This window comes from Tiliqua scincoides, chromosome 1 (assembly GCF_035046505.1).
Source record: "Tiliqua scincoides isolate rTilSci1 chromosome 1, rTilSci1.hap2, whole genome shotgun sequence".
Lineage (NCBI taxonomy): Eukaryota > Metazoa > Chordata > Lepidosauria > Squamata > Scincidae > Tiliqua > Tiliqua scincoides.
This window is the reverse complement of record NC_089821.1, coordinates 156,362,200-156,389,840: the sequence shown is the minus strand read 5'-3', so window position 1 is coordinate 156,389,840 and position 27,641 is coordinate 156,362,200. Positions and strand designations below refer to the sequence as shown.

Here is a 27,641-nt window from a genome sequence, read left to right as displayed (position 1 = left end):
TGGTGGCCTCCATTTTGCAGTGGACTGATTCACATTCACCTGCTCATGAGTAAAGCTCAGTTTCACTTTCCAGTGGGCTCAATACATTTTCTTTGTCAGCTATCAACTTGTCATTTGCAGTTTCATGATCCACCACCAATCAGGTCATAACCCACTGGTGGGTCCCAACACACAGTTTGGAAATCACTGATCTAGCCAGTTCAGCATTTCCTCAAGAGTGTGTTTTAATAACCATAGTATTAAATGAAGAGGTTAGCTAAATATTCAACTAGAAAATAACATTTTATTAATACAACATTTTTTTTCCATACAGAAACATTAATTATAAAGAAAACCTTACATAGCTACTGTACAAATACATTTTGTAATCTGTATACAAGTGTATATGGTTTTTATTAAAGTCTCATTTAGTTAGCTGTAAAACATGGCTTCCCCCTTACATTCTTGTAGCTCAGCAGTTTTTCTAACCTACATTCCAGAATTCTTTATAATTGCTGGTGAGAACCCAAGTCATAACCATGAATACTAGTATGGACATACTCGTTTTCCTGTGATTGTGCTACTGAACCGAACTGTGGCAGAGGGGGCAGAAATTGTAATTGCTGATTTCTTGGGCTTGCACACAGTGCTTACACACACTGCACATCCAGAACTGATACTCTGTGATAGGCCTTCCCGTAGCAACACAAGTTGGAAGTTTCCCTTCTCCCCTATTAACACACAAGAAAGAAAAACAATTTTTGAAAAATAATTCCTAAAATGTCAATGTTATAAAATGGTCTTATTAAAACATGCAAGCGGTTCCATTCAAAACTGTGATTATTCACATTTGTGAGTCACAGAATACTTTATCCAGGTGCAATAGATATGACTTCTACCAAGTCATTAAAAATGATTCACTGAAGTTTTCCTTTTCAGGTCAGGGTTCAGGTGATGTACGAGTCTTATCTAGCAAAAGGTACTCCTGACCACTGCTGCCAGCCATACATCCAGAACCAGAGCTGGGCCCAGGAGCACACCCAAGTTGAAAACCTGATTCTGAATGGGAAATGCAACTATGTATAGAAAAGTTGTACATCAGATTTTGGATTGGTTTGCCTGTGCCCACCCTTACCCTACAACCAACAGCAGTTCCATTTTGTCTAGTTTAAAGTTTTATCTTTTCCACCAGTCTATTACAACCTCCCTAAGAACTGAAGTGAAAGACAGAAGTGAAGAACTCCCCAAGAACTGAAGTGAAAGATAGTATTGTCAGCATGCCAATAACACTTACAAACCAAAGAAACAAGAATAAGAGAAACAAACGTACTCTTCAAGGAGACCATCCAGCTCTGACTTTTTGCTATCTTTAGGATAGTGTTTAGTGAATATCTGTAAGGCAAGATCTTCATACTGCTGCTTCTGCTCTGGACTAAGGGTTTCTAAAACCTCAAGTTTAACAAATGCTTTTGAACAGGTGCCAAATGCTCTATTGGCACATGCACAGAGTGCCAAGAGAGAATAGATTTCTACTGCAGGAATAATATCTTCATAATCTCTCAGGTGAAGGGCTGTAAAACACAAAGCAACATACACATTTTACAATACAGGTAGCTTAATTACTTAAGCACTATTATTTATATCTTAGGAGATTAAATTAATCACATCCAAACACTCTTATCCACCCTATTTGTATATTATTGACATGCATTTCAGAGTTCTAGTCACTCTAACAAAAATGGTTTGATGCAAGGAAAAGGATGAATGCATAGACCTGCTCCTCCCATTGAAGTGAATGGGAAACAATAAGTTCCCAACAAAAAGGAGTTATCAAAGCAGTTTGCAAAGCAAATAAATCAATAAATAGTTCCCGGTCTTCAAAGAGCTCACAATCTTTAGGAAAAAAAGAAAGCAAAATCCTTTAGCTTGAGAAAGCTCTTGCACATATCAGGGTACTTATATCTATTGCAAGACTGGCGCAACTGGGTTTAATGTAGCAGCTATCAAGATTTAGCCAATGTGCATTCACAGATATAATTATCCCAAGCTAAGAACTTGGGTGAGATTTCCCCTTGGGTAGATAGTACTTATGGAAGAAAAGGAGAATAAGGCAGCCATGGCACAATTGTGTATATTCACATTTGAGTCCTGTAGCAGAGCTTTTGGGCATGTCCCCTGAGAATCTGTATGAACTCAAACTGAAGAGACTGGATATCTAATTCTTATGAAAACCTGAACCTTTTCATAAGGGGATCAGAGGGGACTATGAATTTAAAATTAAAACTGGCAACATTTAATTATATCAGTACTTAGTAGTAATCCTACCTGTCTTCATTGCTGTATCTACGTAACCTTCATAGAGTTGCCTTTGGGCAAGTATAAAAAAATGGAAAGCCTCAGCTCCTCGCCAAGCATTATCAATTAGTCGACTATCTGAGGAAAGGACATCTTCTTCAAGCAAACCAGCTAATGCTGAAGTAGCCTTAAAAAAAGAGAGAGAAGTAAAGAATGAAGATGAAAAGTTTGTTGTACTCATAAATTATAAGTGTATTTGCTTTATAGAGAGCTTTTGCTACTGAAAAATACATTTCAGACGTTGATACAGTTATACAATTTCAGATCTAAGGAGTCACTACACCAGCAAAGCACAGAAAAAGATGAGAAAAAGCAAAAACTATCTTCAAACCCATGGTCACATTGAAATATGTGCATCCTAAAATGAAACATCATTTGCTTGCACGTGGAGCTCTGATGCAAGCAGTTCATATTCCAGTCCTGCCGCAATCCTTTTCTCCCATTAATTTAAGTGAATCCTAAATGAGATGTGACACTGAGAATCCCGTTAATTAAAATGTATATCTTGAGCCATTTCTGCCCAATGTTTTATACATGCAGCAGAGGTCAAAGGTGTACACCTGTGGGCTGGGCAGAAATGGGTTAAGCGATATGTGCCACTGAGAACCACCTGTGTGAATTCTGCAGAAGCTGAGAACAGAGGAAAACAGTATGTGGGGAACTGTGAAGGTCCATGGCTCCTAAAATCTTTTGATGCATCTGATGTCCCAGTAATTACTTCTTAAATAATGTTCTCAGAAGCAGGTTGGGTGGAGGAGTGATCATGAGACAGAAATAAAGACACTGCTGTCTTCATACAGGCATTACTAATAACACCAGCTTGAAAAAGTAAGCATTGCTTTTATCTCAGGGGACAATCAAGCATTTAAGCACTGTACCTCGGATGTTTTTCCTTTCACCTTTCCCCTCTGTGCATTTTTCATTTGTTCATGATATTGTTCCACAAGCAAAGCTGACATGACATATAACTTTTTAACACGCAATGGTTTAGTCTTCTTTTTAGCCTCTTCATCTGCAACCTTTATAAAAGGTAAACATTTTAAAAGTTGTATTGCTAAAAAGAACGGTTTATATATAAAAACCGGTATTTATAACAGTTAATATAATAAATTACATATAAATTATTTTATATATTAGCTATAATTATACATAGTATCAATAAATAGCTCTCTCTCTCTCTATATATATATATACACACACACACACAGACACACTCCCCTATAATTGAAGGGTGAGCAATATGACAAAATCCACATACAGGCGTGCTGCAGTAATTGAAACCATGGATAACTGGCAATGTCCCCACCCTCTGGAGGTGAGGGAAAATGGGCCCCCCTTGCCTCCAGAGGCTTTCTGACACTTGCAGAGGCCAAGCATGAGAACCTGCTGCTGTGAGCCTCAAAACTGCTTAAAAGGCAAAAAACCCCGCTACTTCCGGTTTTATGATAAAACCAGAAGCGACTTTTTAATACCTTATAAGGTATTAAAAACGTCATTTCCAGTTTTATAAAAAAACCAAAAGTAGCTTTTTTTTTTGCCTTTTAATTTAGACCATTCTGAGCCTTGCAGTGGCTGCAGGCAGTCATGCATGGCCGCTGTGAGCTTCTGGAGGGGGTGCTCATGGGGCCCCTGTGAACCTGATCTGCGGTTAAGTGAAACCACGGATACCAAATCTGCGGATACAGGGGCCCCTTGTGTACACCTTGTGCTGCATCAGAAATTGCGTCTGAAAGTCAGGGAGAGATGAGAAACCACCAAGCATCTGGGACAATGAGGGGGAGCCGCTATTGAGAAAAACATACACCTTTGCACATGTGTTTGGAAGGCCACATGTGTGTATAAAGAGCTTCTCTGGATGAAAACTACAGTGCATGAGAAATACACAGTATATTTATCTCCAGAAAAAGGAACCATATATATCACTGTGAAATCAAAACCACAAGTACATACATAAAAATTCTGACTTTTGACACAAGACCAAAAGTAGGACCAAAAAAGTGCACATAAGTTATTCAGAATTTTTCCAGTTACCCTACAATAACTGTACCTTGAACATGAGCTTGGCAGCATCAAAGAAATAGTTGGCTTTGCGATATAGTTCAACAGCATCAAGGGATTTATTCTTTTCCAATAAATGAGATGCATATCTAGCTAACAGGGAACCAATCTCTTTCACATTGTGTTGTTTAGCCAGTTCAACAGCTTTACTCCACTAGAAACAAACATGAGAATTATTATTCAATGACACAATTATTCAAAGGCCTATTCTCAAACTCCAGAGGTCTCCCAGTGGAGAACATTGGCTCAGGCATTGGGGTTGCAAAGTCACTAGTACGTCCCATTTTACGGTGTAGCTCTCAGACAGCCATTTTCAACTGGTGTGCCTCGAGTGGTCCACAGGTGTGCCACAGGAATTTGGGAGAAGGTCACATTAATAGGGCCAATGGGAGATGTGAGCCCCCACTGGCAGCATGGTGTGTCTTGTCAATTGTCAAAAAACTGGTGGTGTGCCGTGACCATTTTAGTGCCTTGTCAGTGTGCCGTGAGATGAAAAAGGTTGACAATCACTGCTCTAAAACAGCAACCCCTAAGCCTGGCAAAGCGGCCTGCACCTGTATTCTATGTGGCAAAACAGTGCTGCCAAAGGATACTTGTTGCTGCACTGCAAGGGTTCAAGTCACCAATATACCCTATATATGGTTTGCTACAGTTGTAATCCTATATTCACCTACCTGGAGGTAAGTCTTATTGAACTCAGTGGGGCTTACTTCTGAGTGGACATGCCTAGAACTGTGCTAAAAGGTTGTTTGGAATTTATGGAGTTGCAGCATCTTTGACAAGTAGTATTTCTGGTGGAGGAAAAACTATACCTCCTTGTACACAATGAGATATGTTTAGAGATCAAGTGCAACAGATCAGTGGTTGCATTTCTGCAGCTGGGATGGATTAGAATCCAAAACATTGCATTGAACTGTGCAACCATTTTATTACATTTATATCCTGCCTTTCTTCTACAAAATAACAGGATTCCCAGGTGGCCTCTAATCTAGGCCAGTACTGCCTAGACCTAGATCTCCTTGGTTTCAGTGAAGTGATGCATCTTGGCCCTTAGACCATGCCTTGCAATCAAGTATTTTAGCCATCTGAATACATTACGCAATGACACATAAGTGGAAAGCAAATACAAATACAGGTTGAGCCTCATTATTCTCCTGGGTTCAGTTCCAAGTACTCACTGGATGGCAAAAAATGCACTATAGCAAATCAATTTAAAAAACAAAGTTTCTTTGCTCCAGTGACTTAAAAACAGCCTTGCTGACCTTTGTGATGTTAAGATAGTCATTAAGACGACAATCCAACAATCAGTCTCTCTCAAAGTGCTTAGAAAGACTTCACTCTGACCCCTCCCTTCACCAATGTAAAGTATCTTTCTTTCACTTGCTAAGGGGGAAGGGAGGGGTCCGTTGGAGAGAGAAGGATTGATGCATTGTCAGCCAGCTACCCTCTCTCTCTCTCATTAAGGAGGCTGTTGTTAAAGGACTGTTCAGTTTTTTAAACTGATTTTAAAGGGATGCATTTTTCCCCTTCTCCAGGGAACAGCACATTCCTTCTCATTTGCAGGGACCATTTGCGTTGAGTCAAATCCTCGTATAAAAAATCCGTGTATAAGTAGGCTGAACCTGTATTCTAATCTATTTACAACTGTTTCTTAAACTGGGACAATGCAGTTGGGATCAAACTAGGTATTTTGTGGGTGTTCTGTGATTGGAATGCCCCATATTTTTGCTGCCTGCAAAGGCATAATCTAAGATAAACTCTGATTTGGATCATTCCCATAAATAAAATGCAATTTAACATATGGTTAAAGCTTATGTTATAAAAGAAAAATGGTCAAATATTGAAAGTTTAGTCAGTGTTTTAATTCTATTGATTAATTCAGTCAGTGTTTTAATGGCACAACACTCTAAGCCAAACCCTGGCCCGGGGGCCAGATGTGGCCTGAAGTGAGCCTCTATTCAGCCTGCGGCAAGCCTCTGATCCCCTGAGAGCGTCTGGTCCAGTTGACCAAACACAACCAGAGTTGTGCTTGTGGGATGAGGGAATGGGAGTCCATTTAAGTGTTTGCTTTATTTCTTGGGCTGTGTTCATGCTTGGACATTTGAGCCCATTCATTTATTCATTCATTTGAGTTCCATCTCTAACGTATTTATTTAAATTTTATATTTAATTTTTTTTCTGGCCCCCGACACTGTGCCAGATATTTGATGTGGCCCTTTGGCTGAAAAGTTTAGAGACCCCTGCTCTAAGCCATTAGATAATGGATATGAAGAGGCTACTGGAACAATGATTGAAATGAATCACTCAAGTATCATCTAAATACATTCCCAATGTAGCACCTTCTGCACTGGGCTCATCATTTTACCTGATTGAGATGTACACAGGTATCTACTGCATCCTTTGGTCTGTTGCTTTTGAGAAAGGCTGCCACTGCTTGTTCACACATACCCACGGTAACAAACTTATGGGCTATATCCTGAAAGAAACATAAGTATTAAAACAATTATTTAAAATTAACTTTAAAAAATTAAAATTATTAAAATTCTGTAGCATTACCCTGCTGTTTCAAAGCAACAAAGAGTCCAGGGTGCGTTAAATATTAATATGTCTACAGTAACATGCTTGTGAGCTTGCAGATGTAAGCTATCTAACATCATTGAATGTATGTGAACACCATGTTGATATTTGCACATGTGTGTTATTTCTTACACCACTAGCAGAAATTGTCATTACTATCCTCTACTCTTTCACTGCTCCTTACTTTTGACATATCCTGAAAATTATGAAAGTAATAAACTGGGATGGGCTGTTCTTGCTTTTTGATCAGGTGTCACTTTCCTTCATACCAAATTTCTCTTTTTACTGACAATTGGCATTCTTTATTCCTGTGGTATTCATCTCAGAAAATTTAATTTGGAACTGCGCTGTCTGAAGGACCACCTATTCCCATTTCAATTACAGGTAGATGTTAACAGGCAGCCAACTTGTTACAAAAGTCCTGTTCTGATATATGATGAAAAATACACACAAGCAATGATGACTGCATTATCACTTTTGTTTACTTATTTGAGTTTTATATCACCCTTCCTCCAATGAGCTCAGGTGCTGTACATGATTCCTTCCTTACTTTTTGTCCTCACAACAACCCTGTGAGGTAGGTGAGGCTGAGAGACTGGCCCAAGGTTACCCAGGAAGCCTCCTGGCTGAGTGGGAACTTGAACCTGAATCTTCCAGGTCTAAGTCCAACACCAGACCTACTACACCATCCTGACTCTGTTTTAAAATTTGCAATAATTCAGAACAAGCAATGTGAGGGACCTGATCTGGGTAACTAGCAGTTAGTTATTGAAATGTATCAGGTTATTTCTGATAGACATTTCTTATCAGCATGAGAAGCAATTCTAGTAATTCCCACTGTTGTTACCCCCAGTCGATTCAGGTCATTGGTAGCACAGCAGTGGAAATGTTTGCAGATGAAAAAGGTTTATTCAGACAAAATGACACTGTGAGTGGCCACAAATAAGGAGCTTTCTATACTTACAGGAAGCAATTTGTTGTTTTCTGGAAGAGAGTTAGCCAGATTCTCTAACCCTTGATAGTCTTCTAACATATAGTAGCATTCAGACAAACGTTCATGGTTTCTGCCTTGTACGTAATACGGAACAGCATTTATCCTAAGAAGAAAGAAAACACAAGATCTATTACAACATTTTAATATCAATAGCTTATTATAGGCACAATGAAGCCAATGTACAGCAAAATCCTATTACAGTTCAACATACAGCCCAAAGGCCAACATACAACCCAATCCTATTCTTTACCCATCCCCCACCAATGCAGCCATGCCAAGGCTTGAGTTGCATCCTGTGGGGAGGTATGTTCTCCTATGGGCAAGTTCTACTAACAGTTGTTTCATAGCCTCCTATGGGTCTCCTGGAACCTACAGCAACTCTTTAACTGGTACAAGTCTGCGGAGTCAAAGACAGACCTGAGTTGTCAGGCCTTTCCTGACCCATGGCTCCGCACGGGGCCTCTCTATCAGCATTCTGGCAGCATGCAGCTTTGTGCACTGCCAGAGTGTTTTTTTACAACCGCTGTAAAGCAGGATCTGCTGCTGGAAAACTAGTTCCACCCCAATAGGATCAGGCAGTAAATAGTTTGTAAATTTATTCAGGTCGCAGTCTTAACCAACTTTCCAGCACTGACATTGCTGTGTCAATGTGGCATGCACTGCATCCAACAGTGGGGAGCAGTCAAGAGGGTCTCCTCTAGGTAAGGGCATGTTTGTTACCTTACCTTGGTGCCGCATTGCAGCTAGGTCAGTGCTGGAAAATTGGTTAGGATTGCATCTTTCATTTATTAGTGTAGATGTTACAACAAAATTAATACTAAAATTTCCTTTGAAAAAGTTATGTTGCACTAGTGACAAGGTGGAAAATAATGGATAAATCGTATGCAGAAGTTATCAAAATGGAATAATTATTTGTCTCTCAAACAAACAAAAACTATAAACAAATTACTCTACATGGAACAAATGACTCCTCCATCTCAGTTCCTTAAATTAGGAAAAAACTGAAAAGATTACAGCCACAGTTTCAACTAGGAGGCAGTTCAGTCATTTATAACTTCAAATTGTGAACATACCATTTCTGTCGATCTGCGAAGTAGTCTCCAACTGCATTGTGTGCTTGTTCAAGAAGACTATCATCTGCATGTCCTGAGCCTGTTTTCAAGAGCTGCAGTACTCGAAACCCATCACCTAGTTTTATCCGTAAATTAATTGCCAGATCTCTGCAAATATCACAAAGAGGCAATTAATTAGAAGAGGGAAACTAAGTAGCTGAAAATGGGCATGTTCTATAGATCAACTTTGGAAAGGGAATTTGGCAAAAAGACAGCCTTCATCCTTGACCTTAATGAATGTGTAGATTGCATACAGATACAAATTACAGTAGGCCTTTGGTATCCAGCGGAATCTGTTCCTGGACCCCCGGTGGATACTGAAACCCGAAGACAAGCGAATACATGGGTCTGGATCACAGATGGATCTTCAGATGCAAATGGAAGCATGCAGCCTCTCTGGGCCTCAGAACACCATCCGGAGGTGTCAGAAAGGCACTTCCAGTTTTCGGAAAAACCAGAAGTGCTTTTCCAAACCCCTCCTCCCAGAGGTGTTCTGAGGCCCGGAGAAGCTGCACACAGAAGGCACCATATGCAACCAGAAGGCACTTCTGTCATGTCCCTGAGGTCAGGTGGGGACCTCCACCACGGATTCCAAACCCACAGATAAAAAATGGCCTGACTGTAGTCTGACTGGTATTTTCCAAATGTCTGACATGCCTTCTGTTTTTCCTTTGTCTTCACCCTTTGAATTGTATGGACTGCAACTTGGGAAATGCAAGTTTGATATACATGGTGCTTATTTACTCACTCAAGATAAGACACTTCTCACTATTGTTGTGCTTTCGTGCACTTGGATGTTTTACAATCAATTCAACTTCTGAACTACCTTCTGTCCAGGTCCAAATACATCCTTTCAGCTTCTTCAAATCTGCCAAAGTAAGCTGCCACTTCTGCTTGTTTCATTGCTTCACTCTGTAGGTTGCCAAGGCGCTTTACAAACTTGATACCTTGATAATCTTTGTAGCGCACGAATGCTTGCTCAGCAGTCTGAAGATCTAGCCTCTGGAGAGCTGCTTCAGCCAGTAGACGCCTATATAAAGAACATCAATGTTTTATCTAGCAAAACAAAAAAAAGGAATTTTACTTACCAGTTAATTTCTATTCTTGGGAGAGGAAGGGGTCATTTTTCTCTGTAAACCACTTTGAACTTTTTGTTGAAAAGCAGTATATAAATATTGTTGTTAATAATATTGAGAAGAGGTAGGGTCAGCTGTGTAACGACATCACCTCGCACGTAGGGCTGACTTTTATCCCCAGTTCAGTATCAGACAGAAGTAGGTTTTTCCCCCCCTTTTGGTCTTTTAGGGCATTCTGAAGCTTGCAGTGGCTACTGGTAGAACTGCTATGATGTTATCACAGAAAGTTAAATTGACAAAATAAGTACCTAAGAAAAGTTGGTCGCAATAGAATGCAGATAAAGAATTTTATCCAAAGAACTGCATGACTAGTTCTACATGCCCAAGAAAGTTCACCTCTCCTCCAGCCATGAGTTCTACCAGAACTCACAGTACTGATTATTAAGGTATTTGATATTTGAACATTATCAACTCATTATGGCATCTGAGCCTAAAGTACAATACAGAATGTTTAGATTAGGACCAGCAGCAAAGCAAACTTCTTACCCCTAAAGTTTACTCTTATTTACTTAGAAACTAATCTTTTTCACTTGCTTTAGTAGGGACCCACTTCCAGTGAGTTTAGAGTACGTTTGAGAGGAAAGTAACCAACTATTAAGAGTGTCTTTGAGAAATTTACACCTCTGTAAGACCTACTAAAAGAATGAAACAGGATCTCCAATATAGAAAACAGAGCTAAGGCTGTATAAGAATATGTGATGTTCAGATGCTGCTATAGCAACTTGCTTTCCTTTCTCATGATGTGTTACAGAATCTACAGGTTCATTTCTTAATTATTCTTATTTGATAATCATACGGATACATTCAACTGAGATCTGAGACTGGCCCTGGCTTTCAGAACAGTATACACAGTACAGCTGCGATTTTCAAACTGTCCCAGAGTTTGAAACCTGCAGTAAGTCCTTGTGGGGGCCAGGGGAGGCAGTGGGAGCATGGGAACACAGCAACGTGATCCCCAGGATCACGCCACTCAGGACTGCAGGGACTGGGATGCACTCACCAGTCCCTGCAGCAGCCTGTCGGGGGTGTGGGGAGCCCTGCACGAGTGCCTGAAGGGCTCCCCAGCATGTTAGAAGTGAAAGTGGAGCTATCGTGCTTCGATTCTGCAAAAATGGATCGCTCCACTTTCACTTCTAATGAGCTGGGGAGCCCTACAGGCACTTGGCGCAGGGCTCCCCGCACACAGGGACGGCTGCTGCAAGGACTGGTGAGTGCATCCCAGTCCCTGCAGCCCCAGTGGCTCAATCCTGGGGATCATGTCACTGCCTCCTCCCTTCCTCCCTCCTGCCCCCATCCCTTAAGGGGAAAGAGGCCAGGGCGTCACGACACCCCAGTCTGAAAACCACTGCAGTACAAGTTTACACGTATGAAACGGCCTTCAGAGTGCTGTTTTCAAGCACAATTTTGTCACATCATGTATTCAAGCTTTTGTTATCAAGAGCACATGCATTTAAATGGCGCTTCAAAGATTTCAATCACTTAAAATTACTATTGAATACTTTCACATCAAATCCAGGTTATTTTTACAGGCTCAAATTCTCAGATAATTAATCGAGACTTGTGAACTTGTATGATCAAATACAAGCAGCAGTGGGAGTTCTTAAAATGAACTTTTACCAAAGTCTTGGGTGTGGGTTATCTTCTACGAACTGAGAAGACTCTTCAATCCCAACTTCCTCAATCAATGCTCGAGTATCTCGCAGAGATCTAATCTCAAAATTAATTATGCAGTCCTTATTAGGATGTTCAGGGTTCTGTAAAATATGCAAAAAAATGTTTATTCTGGCTATATCTTAAGAAATTGCAGAAATAGAATGTTGTCAGAAGAAATTAATATTTACCTTCAATATTTCATCCAATAAAACAGATTTAATTTCCAACTCTTCAAAGCTGCAAATGTATCCAGAGGTTTGAATGGGTTCCTTAAAATACACGAGTGCTTAATTAGCAAATCAAAATGAATCTGATAGCATTTCAGACATACCGATTTTCTTCCCAAATAGCTAGCTTGCAAATGTGGACACTAAATACAGGGAACATTTTTTTACAACTATCTGAAAGAAAAACATCATATAGTGATTATTGAGTTTCCCTAGTTCTCTCAACTGCTGAGTTCCAAAAAGCCCTACATGTAAGTGAAAAGTAATTTTGGGGGTGCTCAAGTGTATATGGGTGATAGGAGGTACAGTCATATTGTATAGAATCTTGCTTTAGAAGTTGTGCCTTCCCACCATTTTCAAGATAGTCATGCTGTATAGCAACATTTCTCAAGCGTGCTCCTAGGAACTATCAGGCTCCCTGAGACCCCTTCAGGGGTTCCACAAGCACACCATAAATGGCTGTCATATGCCCCCTGCCCAGTTTGTGCCAGCGCTCTGGGCCTTCCTGAGACTCTGTACATTTGCTGGGGGCCTCCTTTTAGGGATGGTGGCCAAGACTCCTCTTAGGGCTCCAGAGACCAACATGTTTGACAACTGCTGCTGTATACCATTCTCCTCTAGGCTTCCTTGTCCACTGCCATTTTCAGGAAATGATAAGGCAAGTTAATGAAGGATATGTTAACCTAAGGCCTCTGAGAGGAATTTTATCAGGGGTACAAAGTTTCTGGGCCCCTTTGCAAAGGGGGAGGGTGAAACAGTGGGGGAAGGTGGTGATGGGCAAGCAGAATGGGAGTAGAACAGAGTGGGGGGTGGATACAGTTGGAAAAGTCTTTAGAAAAGGGGGGGACAGCTGGAAAAGTCTTTGGAGTCCAGGGCTTCCCACCCATGTGGCAGTGGCAGTTAGATACTGTACAGTAATACGGAAAACCAAACACTTAAGTCTCCCTAAAAACTTTTAAATATAGAAGATCATGTAGAAAATCAACATTGTCGTATTTAGGCTCACATTAGAATGGAAAGTGTCCTGTGTGTACCAAAATGTGCTTCTGTAGCAACTGTAGCCCCACAGCTATGTCCCTGAGTTCCAATACACTCCTTCATGACAAGCAGATCCACAAGCCAAAGAGCTACTATAGCAGGCCAGTTTCCTCCCAAGTTTGACACTCTGTTAAGGAGTGTCATGTAAGCATTCCTTGGCCCAGCATATATGGCTTGCCAGTAGCTGCAGCTGCACGCTTGTGGTAGTGTCCCTAGTATCCCGTACAGGCAACAAATCTGAGTAGATAGGAAAATGTAAGGTCTAAGGAAATTTCTGGGCCCCCTCCTTTGGCTCCTGGGCCCCCTTTCTGACCCTGGGCCTGGGCACAAATTATTTCCTTTACCCCCCTCTCCTAGGCCCTGTGTTAACCCTTGCTGAATAGGCAAAAGGGTACCTTTAAAGGACTGGTCCTCTTATACCTAGTAGATGGACAACAACAGCCCCTGTTCATTCCAGCAGTTTCTGTCTCAGTGGCTGTTTGTTGGTGTGTCTCTTGTGTCTTTATTTTTAGATCCTGAGCCTTTTCAGGATAGGGAATCATTTTCTAATCCTTTCTGCTGTGTAAGCTGCTCAAAGAACTTTTTCTGCTGAAAAGTAGTACTGTTATCATTGCTTTTAGCTAGGATAGCTAAATGCAATATGTATGCACAAAGGCAGTTCAGATGCTCAGGACAAACAACAAGGATGTCCATCACCTTTATGTTATGCTTTACTGTGAGCTTCCAGAGGAACCTGGTTAGCACTCAAAGACAGAATACTGGCCTAGGTAGATCTTTGGTATGACCTAGCAATTGTTAATGATCTTACGTAGTTGTCCTGCTTTATCACCCCACAGTTCAAAACAAACCAGCTATTCAAAATAAACCAGCTTATAAATAATTGTTTAGGGGATAGGATAGGTGAGAGGCAATCCTCCCCTCAACACATTTCTGCCCAGCCCAAAGGTGTACACATTTTATCCCTGTTGCATATATGCAACGTTGGGCAGAAATGGCTTAAGCACCTTAAAGTTTTACAGTGAAGAACTTATTACGACTCTCTGCCTGTAAGTTTCTACTGAGTAGAACATATTTCCACTTAACTACTTGCCTGAGCAGTGTCAAAGATCTCCTAAAGTCAATGAGGGGCAGAGTATGACTGGCAACTGCCAGCTACTGTATTCTCTTCTCCACTCTAAAAGATGCAGGGGGACAACACACTTCCTTTTCCAATTTTAAAACAATTGCTTATAAATCATTGTTTATTGCTCTACCTCAGGATCCAAGTTCCTGAACACATACATTCTTGTTTTCTCCATCATGGCAAATAAATCTGGATTGTCTTTGGCCCATTTCATATCCCAGACATCTTTGCGTTCCAGTTTGAGTTGTTCACCTATTACTTGGTGTCCTGTGCTGTCTGTTACTCGCGTATCCAAGTCAAAGAAAACTAGCATTCCTAAAAGGTCTATGATAGCTAGACGACTAAAAATAGAAATAAGATAAAAAGGTAGAAGGAAAAAAAATTCACAAATCAATACTTCTAACATGCTGCTACACATTAGAACTACATATTACAAGGCAAACAAAGGACTGCTGTTGCTGGCTCATCAGGTTAATATGGAAGGGGTGTGTGCAATTTTAGAGGAGAATCTGTAGGTAAGAATTTGCTACCTTTTTTCCCCCTGTGATCTCATCTCATTGGGCTTCCCCCCCCCTTTCTCCCCAGCTTCTTACGTAGTATTATTATTATTATTAACAGTATTTATATGCCGCTTTTTAACAAAAGTTCACAAAGCGGTTTACAGAGAAAAATCAAATAATCTAAGGGCTTCCTGTCCCAAAAGGGCTCACAATCTAAAAGATACAAAATGCCAGCAGACAGCCACTAGAAAAGAAACTGCTGGGGTGAAGAGGGCCAGTTACTCTCCCCCTGCTAAATAAAAGAGGAGCACCCACTTGAAAAGTATTACTTGCTTACTGCAAGCAGTTCAACCTCTTACAATAAGTTAGAAATATTTTAACTACTGAAATGCATCCAAGTTGATAACACCTCGGCATCAAAATGAGAAACAAATAGAAAGGCAATCATCTGTATCACCTGGAATTGCAATTCAAAGACAGCTGATAGGGCCGGCAGTTTAGGGTATACTTGTGCATTAAGCCAACATTGGGAAGACTGTATCTCTGAATGGTGCCAGATTCTCGTCCCTAGAGAAAAAAACAGTGAAGCAATATAAGCAATATAAGAGAGAATATTCTGTCTCATGAGAGGCATTCCACTGTATGCACATGTCATGCTCACAGTAACTCATAATCTTCAGCCTACTATCCAAATTCAGGGTGGCTTTTCCAATTACTTCTACTCCATTTTTTGACTCCCAATTTTACTGCTGCCCCATACTATCAAGGAATCTACAAGGGCACTCAAACTTTTCTCTTTATTCAAAAGTATGTGAAACCATGCTTTATTAAATTAAGTGACTTGCATTATACGTACTTACCTATCCTATAAAATAAATCTATTGGTCCTTAAGGTTCTCTTGCTTCCTTGTGACTGCTATCAGAATGACAATACTCTATGGTTTTAAAGCCTGGATCCTTATTGACCTTTATAGCACCAGTTTTTTTTCCACATAAAGAAAGGTACTAATTGCATGATTAGTACTTACAATAATAAGTGTCTTGTCAGATGCTGTTATTGCACAAATAGGATCCCTTGTTCCCTGAAATCAGATAAATGGCATCAGTTTAATCATCAAAATCAGAATTTATTCAGGTGCAGAGCAAAACTATTGGCAAGTATGTGACAGTTGTATTTGAGAGGGAAAATTCCTGAGCAGTTAAAATTAGCTTTTAAAAAAATAGGAGAAAAACCAATCTCACACATTTTTAAATTAGCAAAATGGTCTATATTGCTTAAAATTGGTTACAATCATAGCTTACTTGAATGGCTTTGGCATAGTCAAGTACTCCATCAGTTGCTCCAGAAGGTGTATCATCTACGTGGTAAATCCTAAAAGAAAAACAAGCAAGTTTTCAACATAAGAAAGATTGGGTTTTGGAGGGTAGAAAACATGCCATACTGGAAAAAGGTATACAGCCATTTGATTGGAAGGAATTGTTAAAACAAGGCAGCTATAAGCTCCAGTCAGGTTTCTTTAAATCTAGGAATTACAAGACGACAAAGTTTTGGAGAAACAGAAAAGAGCTGGGTTTTGAAGGAACTAAATGCTTTTTAGTAGAAAAACAGAATGCAGCATAAAGGGTGCAGGCAGCGATAATAGTAAATTTGCTAAAAGTATTGAAGATAATTGATATGGTAAATGAGAGGTGATGATTCAGTTCCACCCTTCATCCTATGGACTTCAGGCAGATGAAACAAAAGAATAACCAAAAATTAGCAGCCTTGCTAGCAATTCAAATATAACTAGATGTTATAAAAGGGAAGGGAATGAAATGCATATCAGAATTTAAAAAAGAAAAACCAGGAAAAGCTCACTTAGGAAGAAACAAAAAATCTATAGAAATTCATTGGCAATTGCTGTCAGTGAAATGATGTCAGAATGCAGGAATGTGGACACTGGAAATATTTCACAAAGCAGCTATTTTGATTAATTTAGTTGAAGAACATTTTTTGACAAATATCATAAAGATAGTAACTGGGGGAGATACAAAAGAGAACACAAACCTCTCTCTGCCTTCTTTTCTAGTTCGTGCTACCTGGTTGATTTCCATTGCTGTGAGTTTCTTGGCTACACGATACTGCCAGGTATAAAATGCTTCTTTTGATGCAGCTATCACTTGGGTTTTGGTCATGGTAACAAACAGTGGTGCTATTAAAAAAGACCCAAACAAGAAACATTCTTTGAGCAGGTCTGTTGAATGCTCTGGTATAAACTTTTAGCCCACAACAAGAAGCAGATGGCATGCCATTGCAAGTCTCATGGTCCAAATAACCATGTGCACTTGGATATACGCACTGATCTTATCCCTACAACAGGCTGTCCCACATCTCAGTGAAGAATTCTTCCTGTATTAAGAACAGACCACTCCATTTCAATGAATGACAAGTTCTTGCAGGAACTCAGCAGATACATCAGAACTTCAGGCTTATAAACAGTTTCTCAGACAACAGCTTCTGTGCATGAAACTAAGGATAGCTTCAAAATATTTTGTGATATGGTATATGGGGTGAGAGTCAGCTGTTTTAAAAAGAGTCTGATTGGTGCCGGGGGGGGGGGGGAGCGCAGGTAACCTGGATCAGACCATGACCAGGGCAAACAGTTAGAGTTCCTCTCATGGCTGCTAATTTACATGGAAAAACAAGCACTAGGATCAGACAACATTATTAACATCACAAATTTATCTCAAATCTTTTAAGCCTACAAGAGTAGCTATATGAATATGGTCATACCTTCTTAAACAGGCAGACACTCAGATGATCATATGTGTTTCCTCAAATTTCTCTTAAAATCATTTAATGCCTGAGACAAATCACAGAGAGGAATGCATTTTTTTCTAAATGAGTATTACGAAAATTTGCAGGCAATCCATTTAGTGATCTAGGGCAGGGGTCTCAAAACCCCAGCCTGGGGGCCAGAAGCGGCCCGCGGCAAGCCTCTATCCAGTCCGCGGCCAGCCTCTGATCCCCCGAGAGCCTCTGGTCCAGTTGACCAAACACAACCAGAGTTGTGCTTGTGGGGTGGAGGAATAGGGGTTCATTTAAGTGCATGCTTCATTTCTTGGGCTATGTTTGCGCTTGGAAAAGTCCTGGACATTTGAGCCCATTCATTTATTCATTCATCTAAGTTCCATCTCTAATGTATTTATTTAAATTTTATATTTAATTTTTTTTCTGGCCCCCGACACTGTGCCAGATATTTGATGTGGCCCTTTGGCCGAAAAGTTTAGAGACCCCTGATCTAGGGCCTAATTCTATCCAACTCTCTAGCACTGATGCAGCTATACCAATGGGAGGTGTGCTGCCTCCTGCAGTAGGGACGCAGTCATGGAGGCCTCCTTAAGGTAAGGGAATGTTTGTTCCTTTTCCTTGGGGTTGCACATGCACTGGAAAGTTGGATAGGATTCGGCCCTTAAGGTGTCATTACAACTTGAGCTACAACAACGTGCAAGTTCAGAATGATAATGCTACAATAATTTAAAACAGCCATTTTCAATCACTGTGCCTTGGTGTGCCACAGGAATTTGGGAGAGGGTCATTTAACAATAGGACCTTAGGGGATATGAGCCCCCCACTGACCACACAGTGTGCCTTGTCAATTGCCAAAAAAAGGTTGCCATCGGTCAAGGCAACCGATGGTGTGCCTTGATCATTTTAGTGTCTTGCCAGTGTGCCGTGAGACGAAAAAGGCTGAAAATCACTGATTTAAAAGAAGCTCTGACATTTGATTTTCTTTATCCAGCTGCTCCAAGATTGTCTACTAACTGTAAAGAGCACAATAAGCTCCCTTCATGAGCTTTAAGCTGCTACTTGTTTTCAACAGGAATTTAATATCCTAATCAATTAACTAACCAGCAATGGAAAACTGAAATCAAAATAGTTAGTCAGAACTGTGTTTTTGAATTACCTTTCTGTTGCTAGAAGCAGCTAGCACGCTAAATACATTTTAAACTCCAGTGGAACTTGGCAAATATCATTTGATGAGACTGCATATAAACGCATCATTAAAAATAATTGGACGTTGCTTTGGAAAGTCAATGTGAAACTAAGCTCAACTATTTTATCGGATTTTGAAAATACACTCTTTTGAAACATGACAATGCATGAATAAAACTTGCCTGATTTAGCAATAGCAGGGAAAAGTCTGGCTTGTCACATGCCTAATGGTAGTTTTGAGAAGCACAGATTAAGCACATTTTAAATGTGTAATGGCCCAATCCTATGCTTCCCTAGCGCTCAAGGCTATAGCAGCACTGAAATGGCTACCGCTGTATCCTATGGGGCCAGGAAAATGGCCAGAGTTCCCTCACAAATGTTCCCTTGCTCTATGTTGAGCAACAGTGGCCCTAATGGGTCTCCTTGGATCTGTACCCACTATTGAGCAGGCACAGAACCAAGGAGACCTGTGCCGTGTTTTTCAGCTTGGGAGGGAGAATTGGATTCGGTGGTAGAGTCTGCTGCCATCTCCACCCCCCTCCTGAGCCCAGTCTGCCCCACGGTTGACCCTCCATTTGTCTCCTTCTGCCCACTTCCTGCCTTCCCTCCACCTTCCCCCCATTTCTGACAAGACTTATTGACTGCTGGTGGGAAACTAATAGCTCAGCGCTCCAGCACATCATTCTGGCACTAAAGCCCAACACTGACTGGCACTGGTCACTGACTCAGCGCCAGTCTAGCATTCTTATTGCTGGTGCCGGAGTGCCTTACAGCATGTTCTACAACACTTGGAGCTGGCGGTAAGTCTAGAGTGCATGGGTCATTCAGCATATACCCGGGTGGTCTTCTGCTTCCTGGATTCTCACCAGTCAGCTGGTTATGAGGCAGGAGAGGAGGTAGGAAGGTGGGGGTGATGTAGCAAGAATGGAAAGGTGGAGATTCTCTTCTAGGAGAGCGATTGCAAACAGTATTATAATGGCCCCATCGTCCTCCCCCCCCCCCACCAATTCCACTGCTGTGATTTCTGGCAGCAGCACTAGAGGAGATAAGTCATTCCCCATCTTCCTATCAGGAAAGCAAGAAGAGGATGAGGCAGCAGTTAGGTGGAGGGACTGGGCAGGTGGAGGGCAAGAGGCAGCAAGGAACTGGAAAGGGGTGTGGAAGTGCTCCCTAGCAGTTTACTACTTCCCCAGCCTACTGATCAAACTCCACCCATATCATGGGTGGACCAGCCCTGTAGCTGAGAAAAAAGATGGAGCTCAGAATGACAGGAAGTGTGGCTCCATTACTGAGGTCACAGATTCCATCAAGCCTGTACCTGCCTGTTCACATGCCAGCCAGGAAATGGCCAAGTAGGACCAATCCCAGAACGCTCCAGCAACCCAGAGAAAGTAGGAAAAGGCAGAAATAAGAGTTTATGGAGAGAAAAGGCCTATTCAGGAGAATTTAACCTGTTTCCCTCTTATGGCTGAGGCTAGAATTGGGAGTAAGTCACAGGGGAATCAGACTATCTACTCCCCACCCACCATGTACCTATCCCCAGTATTAAGCCATTATGTAGGTACTCGAAATACAGTGCTATATTATGACAGGCTGAAATACTTCCCCCCTTCTGACATTAGGGAGAAAAACAGAATTTTTTGAGTTCATAAGAAGATCAGAAGTTCAGTTTTAAGAGATCATACATTTGCATTAGTTCACATTTCATTTTAAACCAGGGCATTTTTAAAGAGGAAAGCTGATACTTTAAAAACAAGACTTTATGATAGCAGGAAATTTTAACACAAGCTCATTTATGTGTGTTTATTTTTATCTATCCTGGCTTCAGAACAAGATGTTTTAGTAGTCAATGCTTACTAGGGCAACAGGTAAGTGAGTTTGCAATTTGCAAATGTTTCAGTAGATTTATAATAAAGCATTTGCCTACCCCGCCATACTATATACTAGTTTAAATCATCATCATAATGCAAAACAATCTGGAACAAAGAATTGAAAAGCATAATGAATATAACAGAAGTATTTCCTTTTCCTTACCAATATCAATATATTTTGGATCCAGGGGTGTGCCAATGGAATTGCAGAGAACAAGTACATACTACAAACAGATAAAAAATACATATTGTCACAATGAAAATGCAACATTCTCTATTTACACATCTATGAAATAAAATATATTGAGGGTTTATCAAATAGCAAAATAAAATGATATCCTTTTATCTTCTATAGTTGAAGACAAAAGGAGTAGGATGCATGTTCATAATAGTTAAATGAAAGGGGAAAAATAGTGAAAAAACTAGTACTTTTCCTTAAAATTAAATGTTACATTTAAGGAACATCAACATACAAAAAATGTTATAAAGTCTATCAAAGGATTCTATACAATGGAAAAAACACCTGATGCCTCCGTGAACAAAGACAAAATTGAGGCAGTGTAAAATAATTTCATTCAAATGCCTCACATTTTACAGACATTTCATATCCCCAGGTCTTCAGATTAGGGTTCTCAGCACCACTCCATACATTCACAAAAATAAAAGCAAAATTTGTATTTCAAAAAGTCACATATTGTAGAAATAGTCACCAAGACCGCCCTTCTGTGAAAAAAGCCTAAAGTGATATGGGCATTATATTACATATACTGCATAAATGTCTCCTCCACCCATATAGCCCTGCCTTTCCCCTGCATTTAGCTGAGGAAGATCTGCTAAGGGCCCTGCCACAAGATGAAAATACAGAAAACAGGAACAAGGAGGAGAGCTCTCTCAGCAGCTGCACACAGGCTATCTTGGAAGCAACTCTCTTGCTTCCTTCCTGGTTGATACATCTTACCCCCTTACCTGATTGGTTTTGATGCAGGTTGAAATACTTTATTGTTTGAACAGGCATTTGAGCTGTTCTGTGGTTGATTCTTTGGCTGTGTTTTTATGTTTATAGGTTTATTGTATAGTAATTTATGGGATTGTTCTGACTGTATCATCATGCCATATTAAACTGAATTTTGAAAAATATCCAAATATGTATGAAGCCCCCCCCATCATATAAAAACACAATACATTCCATTCATAGGAGGGCGCTACAGGTGGGACCTCTGTATGCACTGATTTGGCATTCACTGACTTTCTACTGATACTGGGGCCACCTTTAAATCCCTTGTAGCAAGGAAAAAGTAACAAAATCCAATTTCCTACCTTTGCGCTGTTAAACCACACTGGTTGCAAGCTTGAGTTTCGTGCTCCTCCACTGTTGCTCCAGAATGCATTGATACAGATGCTATACTGCATTCAGCCACTAGATAGGGAGAATAATGGAATCTAATGGAATAATATCATTCCATTAGATTCCATGATTCACCACAAGTAGTGGCTGAATGCAGTATAGCATCTATATAAATGCATTCTGAGGTGACAATAGAGGAGCAAGAAACCTAAAAGTGGATCTTTAAAGCTATTTTTCCACTGATTTGGTATTAACTGAGGGCCTTCTCAGTAGTGGCACCAACGTTGTGGAACTCCCTTCCCCTTGACTTGAGAATGGCTCCCTCTCTTGAGTCCTTTCGGCGAGGCCTGAAGACCTTGTTGTTTAACCAAGCCTTCTGACGTTCTGGCCTTTTTAACATCTTTTATATATCTTTTAGTTGCTTTTTTACAGGCCCGATTCCTCTAAGAACTGCTGTTTTATGCTCTTTTATTCTGACTCTTCTGACTACTGTTTTTATGGGTTCTGCTAATGTGTTTTTTAATATGTTTTTATCTGTGAAATTATGTTTTAATTTGTTTTATATGTTGTTAGCCGCCCTGGGTCCCTTTTTGGGAGAAGGGCGGGATAAAAATAAAGTATTATTATTATTATTATTATTAACTTATTTTTTTATCCACTGGGGGTTCCAAAACAGAAAATGAGGCACAACTGGTATATTTATTTCCCCCATTTGTAGCCTTCACATCAATCAAATATCTCTGAAGAAGTCTCTCAATCTTTTGCCAGTTTTCATGAGAAGGAAAACTGGTGGCAACTTCCACCCCCATGCGAGCAGACATAATTTTCACTTATGCAGTGAGATCTTTGGATCCCAGCCCAATATCTTTTTAAGAAAACTCATTTGTAAAGCTGCACAGATTGAAAGTAGAAATTCTAATTATATGTTCTTCACTTGCTACCTGTAAGTTTGTTATTCAGATTTCAACTTATATGAACTGTGAATATTAAGACCATATTTCTTTATCTGTATCAACATTTTTTAGTTATACTGTTCAGGAAGCCGGTGTGTGAGATAAATTGATGGGTCCCCACACTCCGTTTTGTATTGGTTTTCAAAGTATGTACATTATATATGCTCCTTTTTAATTATCTGACAGTAGCATTCAATGATCCCCTGGGGGCTGGGGATAAGAATAGGCCCTCAGTTTGGCTGTACTTGTCATAAGAGGCGACTAAACAGCCACCAGGTAGATGGGACTCATTAGCCTGGGAAGGCAGCTCATCTGAGAGAAGGAAAACTCTGATCCCAAACCTCCACTGCCTTGTGGCTACATCCAGTTATGGAAAAGGCTTCAGGAGTCAACCTCGAGGCAAAATCCGGAGCCGGAGTCCCTGAGGCAGTTCATGGCTGAACACAGTCACGTTCTGGCAACTCCTGCAACGCCGCTGGAACCAACGGTATTGGCCTCTGCCTTTCCATTGGACCATTTCAGCGACGTGGAGAGGGGGGATTTGCTGCATGGGTAACAGCCTATCCTCCATACCTACTTTACCCAGGCTTCGCACTCTGGAGAGGACATTCTGTTCCAGAACCACCATTCAGAGCGTGACACCATAGTCTTTCAAGACTGAAGGATGCCAACAACAGCATTCAATGGTCTCTCTTATCATTACCACCCCCATGGTCTCTTGCTTCTTATTTTTCCTCCTCTGCTCAATATCATCACTTTATTGATACAAGTATAATGTTTAACAAACTAATCATACTGTGTAATGTTCTTATTAATTGTGCCACACAACTTTTTCCTTATGGTATTAGGCATTTAGGGTGATGTTTGGGTGAACTTGGAATGGCTTTGGATCAACTTAGAATTTTTCCCATTGAAATTAATGCATTAATTGTACTCATCCAAATTTTCACTACAAGGGCTGATTCCAGGAACAAAACAGGTACAGATAATGAGGGAAAAATGTATGTCAGTGAACTTGAGCTCACTGACCAAACACGAGCACCAAACACGAGCAAAAAACAAATGGCAGTTCATTAAAGGTAAATCATACCATACAATGATTATCAGTTAAAGCAGCAATTAAAGCATTGTTTTACCATTGTACCAACAGATTCAGTCTCATGCTCCTCCTTTGCAAGCATGGTACAAAAGGATATGAGAAATAAATGAATTAGATCAGAAAATAACATACTGAATTACATTAATATACTAGCAAAAAGAACAACCACTTATGAGTCGATTGGATTTGTAACAGAACTGCTGCTTCCATAAAAAAGGAGCAAGTTCTGTCAAGATATCAAGAATGCTGGAGAAAAAGTTATCTTTATGTTTGTGTTTCAAACTGGAATTACAGAACTGGAAGAATCCCATGGAAAATCCCTCTTGGTGATTTCCAGTCTCAAAACACAAACCTTTGTTATCAACATAAAGAAGAGACCATATTCTTTGAGTAGCGTCCAGTAGCAATTGTTGGAAGTTCCTTCCATCAAAGGAGGAGAGTTGCACTCACATAAGTTATTCTTCCTCAAGTGAAACAGGACCTTGCATCAGTACAACTCTCCTTCTACAAGCAGAAAAACTTCTGACAATGGAGTGCTGCCCTGCCAAAGGTCTTATAGGTTTGTGAATATTAGACAGACTAGCTTTACATAATTAGGCATACAAAAAAGAAAACTAAAAAACTAAATCTCTTACAGTATGCTTACCAAAAAACAGTATTAAACTGATGAAAAATTCAGGTACATCCCCAACTTAATAAAGCAAACTCTAGCAATATTATCACAATTGTCAAGAAAAAATTAAGAAGCCACAGCATTTAATAATATAAATGAACATAAATTCATCATTAGAAATTTATAGCATAAATGAAGTTTTCATTATAAAATAAATTTATTGATTTGTTCTTTCTCCACTCTCTTTGCTTACCATCACGTTCCTGTCATTTCCATCCTTTTCCTAATGTAGCTATTTACCTAGAATGTAAGCGTCTTATCATTGCTTTTATCATTGTTTATTTTATAGATTATATACTGTACCCTGTTTTCTTAAAGACATTTACGAATTCTTATTACATATGTGACTTTTTTAAAAGTTGCATCTCCCCACCTAACCTTGGGGAAACTATAAGCCAGGGTCTCCAAACCCCGGCCCGGGGGCCAGATGCGGCCCGCAGCAAGCCTCTTTCCGGCCCACGGTCAACCTCTTGTCCCCTGAAAGCCTCTGGCCCACCCAACTGAACATGACCAGAACTGTGCTCTGATTGTGTCTGGAGGGTGTTCTGAGGGCCAGAGAGGTTGAATGCATGAGCCCATTCATTCATTTATTCACTCATCTAAGTTCCATCTCTAATTTATTTATTTAAATTTTATATTTAAATTTTTTTCTGGCCCTCCACATCACGTCAGATATTTGATGCAGCCCTCTGGTCAAAAAGTTTGGAGACCCCTGCTATAAGCTCTTAAAAGGCAGGGTAACTCTCTCTCCTTCCCACTCCCCTGCCAGATATTCTACTGCTTTTTTCCCCACCTGATTCCTTCAAAATATGCCTCACTTGGGGCTATTAGTTCCTGTCAGGCTGCTTTTTAAATTTATTTTTTCTTTTAATTTACCAACTCTCTAGGCCAAGAAATTGGATCAAATTGATCTGGAGAAGTGGGAAGAAACTGAATAAAACTTTGATTTCAATCTTATTACTGTTATTATTAACATTATTATTTGTATATGTTTATTGCTTTTCAACAAAGAAGTTCACAAAGTGATTTACAAAGAAAATCAAGTAATTAAATGGCTCCCTGTCCCCAAATGGCTCATAATCTAAAAAATAGAAACCAGCAACAGACACTAGAAAAGACACTGCACTGAGGTGAAGAGGGACAATTGCTGTCCCCTAGCTCAATATGGGCACCACTTGCAAAAGTGCCTCTTTGTCATGTTAGTAAAGTTTACGAAGTAAAATGCTTGAGGTAAGATTTAAAAAAACGTTCAGTTATACCTGCGGTTGATTTTCATCAGCTTTAGTTGCCAAAATGCAGAAATCCCCACAAGTTGTTATGGAGATCAAACTCTTGACGTATTTCAAATACTTTTCATTGTTTTTCGTGTCCCAGAAGACTACGCAGTACTCTGGACGGTTAGGCCGGGTGTATGCATAAACTACTGTATTGGAGCAGTAGCCCCACTGTCAGAGAAAACATTAACAGGACAAAGTAACATGCAAACAATATATTGTACAGATTCAACATTTATAAATATTCTCAGGTGATATATTTTACAAAACAGATGACAATCCCATTGAACAAAATGAAAACTTCAAATAATTAGTAAAACAAAATAAAAAGAGCAAGCCACCATTTCAGCTTGGCATCCAACCCACTTCATAACTATTATCTCTAGGAAATGCTATTAAAATATTCTTGGTTAACAGAAGTAATTTGAGGGATGAACTGTAGCTCAGTGATAGAGCATTCGTGTTGCATGCAGAAGATTCCAGGTTCAATTCCTAGCATCAACACATAAAGGCAAGGAAAGAACCCTAAAAATAAAGACTAAGGGCCCAATCCTGTTCCACTTTCCAGCTCCAATGCAGCCCGAGGTAAGGGAACAAATGTTGCCTTTAGGAGGCCTCCATGACTGCTCCTCACTGCAGAATGCAGCGCACATCCCATTGGCACAGCTGCATCAGCACTGGAAAGGTAGATAGGATTGGGCCCTAAAACTATTGGAAGCATGCTGCTGGACCTGATGCGACCAGATGCTTTGGGTGATTTTAAAAGCAGAAATAATCAAGTTATACAACTATTTTGCATATTTTTGAAAAAGACACGTTCTACTACATTTGTGTAGTATAAAGTGTGCGAGGAACAATGCAGAACACCAATGATGACAATCAACATTAGATGAACAAGACAGGAGTGGAACACACAGTTAGGGATGAATGTAATGTAAATTAAATGAAAGCAATGAAAATGGGGAAGGAGACAGTAAAGTGGCAGCGAAGAAGCCAAACAGACAAGAGCTTAATTGAAAATATTTTGATAATGAAAGTTTTGTATGTGCCAGGAGGCATTTGCAGTGTTAGCAGTCATGCTTTAAGACTTCCAAAGAAAGGAGAGTTGTGTAGCTACTTACCTTGTAGTCTGGTCGAATATTTGCAAAATAAATGAATGAATCAACAGCTAGCCCTATTTTCAGACCACCTCCTTCCCAAGACAGAGCTGACACCTGTTTTCCTGGAACTTTTAATGTTCGTAAATGCTGAAAATAAAATAGATTGGTTATACACTATTAGTGTATTAGCTCCTGTATTAGCTTTCCCAGGCCTCCTAAGGCCTTATAAGACATTAAAAACATCACTTCTAGTTTCTCTATGAAAACGGAAGTTGTGTGTGTGTGTTTTTTTTAACCTTAAGGTTCAGTCTGAGCTCAGTCCCTCAGAGGACCCTCTGGAGAGGAGTGGAGCTCCGGAGGGTGGGAAGGAGGCGATCACCCGTATCTGCAGTTTCACTTAACAGTGTGTGTGGGGGGGGGGGTTTCCAGGACAGAACCTCCACGGATACGGGGGTACGCCTGTAGCAAGCTTTTTATAACTTATGAGTTACTTATGAATCCATAAAATGATATTTTATGCAATATAAATTTCTAGAGATATAGAAAATAGAATCATAAAATATCTCACCTCAGAATACTTCTTCCCTAATTCCAGTCA

General features: G+C 40.1%; 1 protein-coding gene across 1 annotated transcript in view; it reads right to left on the bottom strand.

Moving 5' to 3' along the window:
• Positions 1 to 311: 311 nt before the first annotated feature.
• WDR35 (WD repeat domain 35) overlaps positions 312 to 27,641 on the bottom strand; it is a 35,088-nt gene continuing 7,758 nt past the window's right edge. Inside the window, exons 9-27 of the mRNA XM_066639853.1 lie at positions 27,065 to 27,190; positions 25,929 to 26,114; positions 20,763 to 20,823; positions 16,800 to 16,944; positions 16,055 to 16,124; positions 15,781 to 15,834; positions 15,210 to 15,319; positions 14,383 to 14,593; positions 12,053 to 12,133; positions 11,829 to 11,965; positions 9,902 to 10,105; positions 9,037 to 9,183; positions 7,934 to 8,066; positions 6,758 to 6,868; positions 4,382 to 4,546; positions 3,213 to 3,353; positions 2,305 to 2,461; positions 1,310 to 1,550; positions 312 to 710 (exon numbers count right to left, since the gene is read on the bottom strand). Of these exons, the coding sequence (XP_066495950.1) occupies positions 560 to 710; positions 1,310 to 1,550; positions 2,305 to 2,461; positions 3,213 to 3,353; positions 4,382 to 4,546; positions 6,758 to 6,868; positions 7,934 to 8,066; positions 9,037 to 9,183; positions 9,902 to 10,105; positions 11,829 to 11,965; positions 12,053 to 12,133; positions 14,383 to 14,593; positions 15,210 to 15,319; positions 15,781 to 15,834; positions 16,055 to 16,124; positions 16,800 to 16,944; positions 20,763 to 20,823; positions 25,929 to 26,114; positions 27,065 to 27,190 (2,631 nt within the window). The 3' untranslated portion in view covers positions 312 to 559. The remainder of the gene's footprint in view (positions 711 to 1,309; positions 1,551 to 2,304; positions 2,462 to 3,212; positions 3,354 to 4,381; positions 4,547 to 6,757; positions 6,869 to 7,933; positions 8,067 to 9,036; positions 9,184 to 9,901; positions 10,106 to 11,828; positions 11,966 to 12,052; positions 12,134 to 14,382; positions 14,594 to 15,209; positions 15,320 to 15,780; positions 15,835 to 16,054; positions 16,125 to 16,799; positions 16,945 to 20,762; positions 20,824 to 25,928; positions 26,115 to 27,064; positions 27,191 to 27,641) is intronic.